Here is a 10,000-nt window from a genome sequence, read left to right on the forward strand (position 1 = left end):
TAAGAACAGAACAAAAAAGGAAAGAGGAATGTTGAAAATCGGGCTTAAATTTTTGGAATTTATTTTGAGAAAACAGTTGCAGAGTTCAATTGAGATCGAGCTGAAAAGCTCGGCGTGATGGTGGATTTCATTGTGGGATAAAGACAATATCTGCCTTATTTTTCATAACAAATAAGTACCTTTGCTCAACTATTAAAAATCTTGACATGCACAAGAAACTTAATGTGGCTTTAAATCCTCCTGCAATTCAGAAAAAAAGTTGGCGAGTAGGTTTATGAAAAACTTTCGAGTTAAATGACAAAAATGTTAAAAGGTTCAAAAAACAGTATCCCTGTATCTGTGACTCAAAAAAGCTTTAATTAAAATGCGTTTCTGTTAAGCATTCTTCACACTGACAAGTACGTGCCATCTTGCACTGTATGAATATGACTGCCAAAGGCATGATTACGTAAGAAGCAAGAAAAAAAACAAACAAACGACATTAAGAGCATACCCCCTCCGAGTCTAGAGACCGGAATCTTTCATTATTCGGCATGGTACGGAGAAGATCACACTTGATCTGGTTGTCTGACACAGTCAGTTGATATCCAGAGAGACTCGAAAGACTCTATGAAGGAGAGTGGAAGCAGAAAACACTAACGATCAGAATATAAATATCATAAATACCTAATGGGTTCTTGACAATCGTATCATTTTCTCACTGTCTGCACAACGTGCTGACATTTAACACCCAAAGGCGCTGTTAAACTGTGAAATGTTTCGTGCAACTCGTCTCGCAATGCTTTGTCGACATTATAGCGGGACAAGTTGCACGAAACATTTCTGTGTAACATACCGTGCAACGGCCAAAATCGCTGCGAGACAGGTTGCAAGAGCCGTTGCCGAAAGTAGAATTAAGTTCCACTTTTCGTGTAACATGTCTCGCAACGATTTTGGTCGTCGCTGGGTATTTTACAATGTGAAATGTTTCGCGCAACTTGTCCCGCCACAATGTCGCCAAAACATTGCGAGACAGAGTAACAGGGCTCGCAAAGATAACTTCACTCCAGGCTTTGCAATTGGTAAACAAAAACTTTCCTTTGTCACCGCCCACAATGGTAATGCCTCGACAAGTTCGAGGCTATTTTGCTCACAGTGCCAAATTTTGAAATCTCGTAATAAAAAGATGAGAAAATAAAAGGGAGCGGCTGAAATCCTTTATTTGATACAGCAAAAAGATGGCTTCGGTAACCTCGGGCTTTAAGAAAAGTGTTAAAACTTTTATTCTATCCTAGAAAGAAACCGTCGAACACTCCTCTAAAAAGTCAATCTTAAAAAATATCTTCAAGCGCTTTTGTAAGCATTGCGGTAATTTCCTGGAATGTTAATTTGTTTTATTGAGATATAAGGTAAATCTTTTTTTCGCTACTTTTGCATAACGAACTAGCTTTTATAGATGGTTGTCAGTCACGTTACGAGACAGCCATGTTGGTGCACTACACTCTTTTCTTTTTATAAGAATTTTGTTTTTCCGGCCCAGGCTGAATATTCTTTTTTTTCTGCCGATTTTAGGCTGAAAATATTCTTGTATTATTCTTAAATTATAGCTTATGACATTTCCGTTTTAGAATTTATTGGGGTATCAATTACAAGTGTTTGGTATCTAGATCTGTATCACGTTACACGTGTTCCATCGCATCGCTATAGCTAGTGCAGGTGTTTTCGTTTTGTTGGCTAGTTTCGCCGTTCAGAGAAAGGATAATTTTACACGGTTAAGTTAAAAACATAACATTGTATTGTATTTACAGATGTTTAAACACAAAATTATATCTATCCTTTTCAAAATCTCAGCCTCGGCTTTATTCTTAAAATATTCTCAAAATTTCTCAAATTTCAGCCTTGATATTCTTTTAAAATGAATTCTTATAAAAAAGAAAGAATGTAGACCTCTTTACCTTGTACGTTTTGTTTTCCCATTTCAGACCACGTGATGTTCTCAAGGGAATTTTCCTTGTTTTTCATGAGTTATGCGTACAAAATGTACAAGATAAAGAGGTCAGTTATGGCTCATGCTTTGCAACGTAATAGAGTCAAATTCCCAAAAGACTTTTTCTCTATTTTTCTGTGCACTAACATGGCTGCTGTGACATCAGGTGAAAAAACGTCAATTGAGGAGTCCAGCCTAATTGGTGGTGTCTCACTGTTACCTTCTTCGCACCTCAGTTTTTTTTTTCGCGCACCAATATTTTAATTGACCATTGTTTAGTCATCGTAGGGCCCTAAATGTTCCCAAAGGGACATTTCTTTGACAAGCACAGACTGATGATTAGCTCTGAACGAAGCAGCTGTTATCTCGTTTATCAAAAATTTAGGCATTGTACTGAGCCAGTGGTCTTTTAAACGTGACTTAATGTCTAAGCTCTGATACAGAGGCCGCGATTTATTCCAAAATTCCGGGTCCACAAAACATTCTAGACGATATTTTTTGTGTAAAAAAGAACGAAGTTAGAAAACAAATCGCTTAGGATCTCAAATAGCAATCTTTCTTATTGGGTTCTTGTCCACCATCGAACGCAGCACACCAGCGAGGAAACTTGCGTTTGAAGATTAAGGAACACAATAATAATTGCCAAGAACTTCAACTCACAGGACCTTAAATCACGTTGGTTGCTGTTCCAAGAATGACGAAACACTTGTTACCTTGCGTCTTTCAACTTGATAAACCAGCTTTTGGTAATAATCCTTTCCCTGGTCGGTAAAGGGAGAAAAGGAACAAAATCTCAGTAGGAAGATGAGAGAGTAAAGAACAAAAAATAAAACAAAACAAAATCTTTTTACAGCAAACTGCTATTTTATGAAGGCGTCCATTGCAAGTTAAATTTAACAAATCGAAAGTGGTTCAGTGTTGTCTGTACACTTATCGACAACGATATTCGTCATCACAGTGGTCAAAGTGTTGCGTCTTGTGACCTAGTGAGTCCACAACAAATTTTGACCATTGTAATAAGGAGTACAGACGACGCCGAACCACTTACCACAATATTCAACGCCAAAGAAAGTGTTTGTTTGAGAGCGTGACCAAAGTCATGACACAAAGAAAGAGCAAGCGCCGTTGTCTATAACTTTTCGCAATATGATTGGTTTATTTCCCAAAATGAGCAGTCTCTTATCGACAACAGCACATTAGCCAGTCAGATTGCGAGATTACAAGCAATTGTTGTAAAATTAACAATTACACCCGTAGCCCGCAAGGGCTACGGGTCAATAGCCCATGAGGCGAATCCGAATGGGCTGTTGACCCGTGGCCCTTGAGGGCCACCCAACTAGTCGGACAGAAAAGGCAATGATAAAGTTAGCAAATGAAAGGTGAAAATATATTTATTTGGGAATAAAACGAAAGAAAGCATCACGCTTTTCACTACTCGAGGACTATTACTAATAGTCCTCTAGTAGCGTAGACAATCAAAATGCAGCACTTGCATTAGTCCACTAGTTAGGTAATACTAATAAGGCGCTGATCAAATCGAAACTTCAATATCCCCTCTCCGGGCAAACCCCGGACATTTGACTATGTTCTGTGCCCAGGGGAGTGGGGAATTTGACGGGTAAGGCCTTCCCGGGGGTGGGGAATTTGACCTTTGCCTGGGTGTGGTGGGGAAAATTGAGCCGGAAGTGTCAGGTTTCAAATGATTTTTTTTCCGCCACCGAAGTCGCTAACAGCTAAAAACACGTTTTTGGGAGAGATGAAAGAGTTAAGCGGCTATCCTAAAAATCTAATAGATGGCACATTGTCTGAAGGAAATTTTTCCGGAAGGCAATGGGTATTAAGAAAAGAAACCAAAAAGAATAGAGAATAATACCCGCTTTGTCACAACTTATCATCTATGCAGCAGTAAAATATCTTAAATATTTGATGCAAGAATGGAGTTTAACACACAATTAGCCAATGCTGAAAAACACTTACAAAACGCCTCCTGTCATATCATACAGAGGAGGGAAATCACTTAAAGACTCACTCGTAAGAGCAAAACTTTGACGGCACATATTACAGCGTCGCAACCGCAAAGACACACAGGGAAGTCAGAGCAGGTCTGTCATGATCTTTTCTCTGACATTAATCAATTAAATTTCAAGTCATCTTAATAGTTTCAATGTTAAAGTTGTGTTTTTTGTAGTAACTCAAGTCTGGCAAAAACGGCATCATCATATAAGGGTCACGAAACACGTGTTGGCATGTTTATACACAAACTTTATTAAAGACGACAGGAGCCGACGACGATTGTTCTTTAGTAGGGTTTCACGGACAAATCCGACGTTAGGGTAGGGCATTTGAACACCATTTTAGCCCGAGGGGGCGGGAATTTGAACGATGCAATCTTCAAAAGTTCAAATGCCCGGGGTTAGCCCGGGACGAGGGGAGGGGGGGGGGGGGGGGAGATGATGAAGTTTCGAGTTGATCGGCGCATTACATTGCGTTTCACCTTTTCTCTTCGGAGACGCTCCACCCTCTGGGCCATTGCACTGAAACATTAAGTGTTTGTGTATGTCATAATATTATAGTACGGACTGATTATGACTCGAATCTTCAACGTCTAGACAACTGTAACAATTTATTTTATACTCATTCACACAACAGTTACAATGCAACCTTACAAGAGTCGTGCTACAAATTAAGAATGAGGGCTTCATGTAATAACTATAATTAAAATGGCAAATGGCGACAGCAATATGGACTAAATAGTAAGACGACAACCACTAAAAAACAAGCAGGAATCCCTCGATAAATGCCGGGGAAGATAAAGTGTTTTCCACTTTCCACCGAAGCAATGGAAACCACATCAACGAATAATTAAAAATGGACAACAATGATCAAGGTTACGTAAGAAAAGCCCACTCAATGCCTGCGCCAACGAGCAGGTACACAGCGACGAAGGGCGTACATTGAACTTGGAGTATCAAAATACCACACCTTTGCCCACTGCAGAGGAGAGGCTGTCCTGGCAAAACGAGATAGCACCATACCTTTTCCACACTTCACTTCTGCAAGGTCCCGGTATACCTTCCCTTAAAAGGGATTTCATCTGTTGCTAACGAGAAAAAAATAACGCTCTTTGTTTTCCTAATTGAATTAACAAGTCAGAGATAAACAAGGACGTAAGGACGATTATCTTCCCCTCTTGAAGGGCATGGGGCAACACGAGCGTCACATGTGTTCGTCGCCTTCCCAAAAGAACATGGCGATTCCCCACATTGAATGATTTGTCCTCTTCACAGCGATAATTTGATTTAGGTAAAGCGGGCCTAGATATTTTAAAAATCGACCACTTATATCCCAACAGCCACAAATTAATGTATGTTAAGGAGCTACGAGGGCGAGAGAGCTAGGGAAAAAAGAGAGACAACGAAGAAAAAATAATTTCTAAACATAAAAAAACTCATCGGAAATTTCTTCCCAATCTAGAACCATAATTATAGGGCATTCCCAATATGCAAGCTCTTTGAAGAACCTTAACGAGGGACTACTAAAGTTGAGAAAGACTAACCTCTTTGAAAAACACGTTTTTACTGTCGTGTTGTCTGGCTTTAATATAGTCTGACCACAAAAGGGCATGAGCGTTTCTGTTCTAAAGAAAACAAAAAGTTCTTTCCAATGTAAAATGAAAAACCCGCACTGGAGTTCAAAGTAATGTTACACATCTATTCAGAGTGCGCCAAAACAAACTGAGATAATCACTTAATTAAAGAAAACCCAGGCTGTGGTTCATTGCGCCATTCGTATTCTGACAACATTTACTTCAACCCTACCCATGTGTTGAGAACCATCTCCTCACACCACTCACGACGATGCAAACTGTGCTGAGAGAGGGTGAGCGACAACGATGACGATAGCTGAGAGAACATATGATATCATTTCCCTATTATTATATTAATCAGGAACTAGATTAAATTGGTATGAACGGTATGGAGGTTTGAGGAGAAGATTGTTACACAACTTTTCGTCGGGTGCTAACGTCCTCCAGATATCCAAATATTTGGCTCTTTTTTTAATTTTTAAGAGAACCGAAACTAAACTGCAAAACGAACGAGCAAGTCCGACTTCAGAGCCATGTGTTTTGCTTTTTAAACCCGGCCAGGCTGCTGGATTCTATTTGTGTGAGTCGTCGTTGATTAAGTTCCCTACGGTACTGGTACTGGGGAACACTGATAAGACCTAAGACGTCGAGGTCGACCAAAACACCATGCACCAAATAGTAGCATATAATGAGCAAAGCAATAGTTTTCACGTGCGTTGTTGAAGTTTTGTTCCTTTTTCCTTTTCTCTGCAAGTGTAAGGTGGCTCAAACTAGTTTCAAACTTTTTAAGAAATTGTATTATTTAGAGGATTGACTTAAGCTTACAAGACTTAAGCTTACAAGCGAAGTTGTGGTACCATGTGAAAGAATAATTATTGCTTTGCGTAACAAAATGCGCTCAATATTGTGACGAAATAGATAACCACTGCAAGAGGAGAACTATCTTAAAACACCCTAAATTTTGTCTTTAAATGTGATTCGATTTCAAGAGACTGTCTCATTAGAAGGAAAGACTCTAAAACACTGCTTCATGAAACGGCAACGCCATGGTATCATATATAGTAAAAATTATCCCAACACAAGATGCTTTTGTCATAACAACAGATACCAATGGAAGATAAGAGAATCTTAAGTGCCGCATTATGACGTACAAGGTACTTTGATTGGGCAGGTTTACTGCACCCCGGAAGTGCACGTGGCAACATGTGCCTGGGTTTTTGGAACTTTGCCACACATCCGACACAGGACGTTCTGTCCCGTCTCAAGCCTTGTTTTGCTCTTATAGTAGATCTTCGTTGGTAGCATTTGCTGATACAGCTCATTCACCCCGGCAATGATATGTATTGGCGCTGTCTTCCAATCAGTCATTCAAGCGGAGCACTCTTCGCCAACCTCTTCGTCGTCTCATCTCTGGGTCAGCAGCCGTCCCTGCCATTGCTCTCATCTCCATCTCTTCTAAATCCTTCTGTACCCCTGCGCCCTTCAACTGCTTTCCTATCTTCTTAATTGGAACATCTGTGTTCGTCTTTATATCTGTGATGACTGGTTGCGGGTACTCAAGGTGTAATCTATATCCCAGCCGTCTAGTGCATACTTCTTGGCATCTTTTACCGTGACCAGCGATCGTCGTCCTGCCTTCTCTCCTTTTTCCTCGAATCTTCGTACTAATTCCATGGTGTCTGATTTTCTTTCATGTATAATCTCACTGCAGCCTTAATCTTCGCCCTCCCGCTCTATACTCTTGAGTCCCCGTCCTCCTAGCTTTTCTTGGTAGGTACATCATAGCTGTTGATCCTAGCGGGTGCTTACCACCATTCTCCGAAGTCACCTTTCTTGATTCTCTGACTAGCCTTTGTTATTCCATAATCGGCCAACAATGGGTTGTCATTAAATAGGTAAGCACAGGCAGTGCAAACTGAATTGTCGCAACCATCTTTAATCAGGGGCACCAACGTCAATTTTCGGAAAATATCTGTTCGGAAGACGATTTGAGATCTAGCATTTTCGGAACATTTGTTGTTGTAAAATTTCTTGCTTGCCTGCATGTACTAGGGTTTTCGAACATCCAAAAAATGGTATAATTGCCCATTTTTAACGGATTTTTACCCTAAAAAGGTCACCAAGAATTTTCGGGAGCTTCTTTTCTGGCTGAAATTTTCGGAAAGGTAAGTTTTGATCCCTGTAAATTTCGGATCACTAGACTTTCAGGTAGGAAATCCGAACAGATGAGATGCTATGTTTAAGTGGTGTTGAACTATATTCTCGTTGGGTGCTCCTGTGTAATCAGACCTGCGGCTAGACCAAATCAATGATAATCTTTGTATATATGCAATCTCTAGAACTCAGGTGTCATCCTGCTTGATGTTCTCCATGATTCCAAGGAACTTGTAATGTGATCCCTGCTTGAGGCAATCTACAAATTCCTCTTCTCCTACGCAGATAACGTGAGTTTCTGAGTCCCATTTTAAGTTACCCTTCTTCAAATGTACCACTGAACACTTGTGTTCGTTCCAATGCAATCCAACATCCTTCACGCAAGACTTTAATTTCGGCTTTGCCACTCTTCTCAATTTCCCTTCCGATGCAGCATAAAACTTGAGATCATCAATGTAAAGCAAGTGTGTGATCTTCTGCCCAATTGGCTTAGAGATTCTGTAGCCTTCCGTCGCACTCAGCATCCATAACATCGGGTTAATACAGAGGGTGGACAGTCTTGGACAGAGTGCGTCTCCCTGGGGAAGACCTCTTTTGAACATAATCACTTCTGATGTTTCATAGCCTTGCTCGGTTCTTGCTGAGATCTTGGTCAGTCCAACTCATTGTTAGCTTTTGAATCGTCTTGCAGAGCCAGAGTGGGAATTTGTGTAGTGAGAAAAAATCTATCAGCCATCGGTGATATCGGTGATCGTAAGCTTTTCTTACATCTACCCATGCCATGCTTACATTTCTCTTTCCACGCTGGCTGTCTTGGCACACTATCCAATCAATTAATAAGTTGTCAACAGTGCCAGCGCATCCCTCTTTAGCGCCTCGTTGGTCTCCTTGCATAAGCCCATATTTGTTAAGATATTTATCAGTGGGTTTATAATAATAATAATAATAATAATAATAATAATAATAATAGTAATAATAATAATAATCATTATTTTTTTTTCTATTTTTTTTTTAATTACACTTGTCAAACACTTATAACATGAGCCTCTGGCTCGGGAGAATGGGAAACCACTCCCCGTATACTTGATCTAAAATAAATTATCCTATCCTATCATATTGCACCGGAAGTTAGGCTTCTCAGAACTACCTCTTCAAAAGAAGAATTTGAAGAATACATCGCACTATTCAAACAAAGATCGGCCACAGAGGTTATCTGGATAACCTCGTGAACATGTCGTTATCTGAAGTCAATTTTAGCGAAAGAATGTCTGCTCTAAGGCTTTTACGGTGCATATGCTTGTTGATATTCTTTTTCTATTTACGTCGGATGCCCTGGCAGACCACGTCTAAAATTCGTGTGAGTATCGTTTGTACCATAATCAGATTTGATAATTAGCCACGTGCCTGTCACGAAGCTCTTTGCTTGATATTGCCATGTCGGAGATACAACATGGACGTCTCTTCATTTTCACGCGAAAGGTAATCGGAAGAGCTCACACGGACTTCCCAACACACACACTACTTCCCTTCTTCGAATTACTGCGTTCTCGGACTGAATTCGCAAAAAAAAGTACCCTTCAAATGATCGTCGTCTGCTCTAAGAGCTAGCAACTTAAGCCTCCTTTGAAATCGATTTTGTTGATCAAAAGCGATAGAAAGTTGAAGAACGCAAGAATATTACACCTCTTGCTTTCATTTCCGGTTCAAACTGTTCATAAATGTAGCCAAAATTGCTTTTATTGCATATGAGCACATGCAAATAAGATACAAATAAGATAGATTCGCTCGAAGTCCCAAAGGAAATGTTGTATTGTCATCACACTTAACCTTTCTTAACGCTTTTACCACGTCCCTCGTGACCCTCTGTTGGCTTCAGGGATCAGTGACATTTGCAAACAACCTTCACATTTTACACAAACAGCAGCATCCCACGTAGACGCAACGATGTGTCTTGTTTTTATTTGAACATTGTTAACTTTGATTGTTTTTTGCTGTGCATATCATACGTGCCTTTTTGTGAGTTGTAATACTAACAGCTTCTGTCCAAAAGGATAGCAGTCCACGTTTTGATAATTATTCAAGGCACAGCAACAACGCAATTTCCTTCTAGACAGCGGACGCTTGGAGTGAAAATTGCATAAATGATGAGTCCTTCAATCTAGAATCTACTTGATTAAGTATTTGATTGTGTTTGTTGCATAAATCAGCCAAAATTGAAACACTGAGGCCTTGACAAGTTACAAAGGTTATGGTAGCGGGGGATTTAACAATGAATGATTCCCCGCTGACCGGGG

The 10,000-nt window shown here is 40.0% G+C and overlaps 1 protein-coding gene and 1 pseudogene across 2 annotated transcripts in view; one reads left to right on the forward strand and one right to left on the reverse strand.

Annotated features, from left to right (window-relative positions):
• The window catches only part of LOC138022082 (uncharacterized), an 88,828-nt gene that overhangs the window by 26,773 nt on the left and 52,055 nt on the right, over nucleotides 1-10,000 (reverse strand). For both annotated transcript variants that reach the window (XM_068869114.1, XM_068869105.1), the window contains exons 15-19: nucleotides 5,523-5,603; nucleotides 5,002-5,066; nucleotides 4,461-4,500; nucleotides 2,680-2,727; nucleotides 494-607 (exon numbers count right to left, since the gene is read on the reverse strand). In XM_068869114.1, coding sequence (XP_068725215.1) covers nucleotides 494-607; nucleotides 2,680-2,727; nucleotides 4,461-4,500; nucleotides 5,002-5,066; nucleotides 5,523-5,603 — 348 coding nt within the window. The remainder of the gene's footprint in view (nucleotides 1-493; nucleotides 608-2,679; nucleotides 2,728-4,460; nucleotides 4,501-5,001; nucleotides 5,067-5,522; nucleotides 5,604-10,000) is intronic.
• Nucleotides 1-10,000, forward strand: part of LOC138022137 (proline-rich transmembrane protein 4-like) — a 45,186-nt pseudogene that overhangs the window by 4,746 nt on the left and 30,440 nt on the right.

This window comes from Montipora capricornis, chromosome 2 (assembly GCF_036669925.1).
Source record: "Montipora capricornis isolate CH-2021 chromosome 2, ASM3666992v2, whole genome shotgun sequence".
NCBI classification, from domain to species: Eukaryota; Metazoa; Cnidaria; class Anthozoa; order Scleractinia; family Acroporidae; genus Montipora; species Montipora capricornis.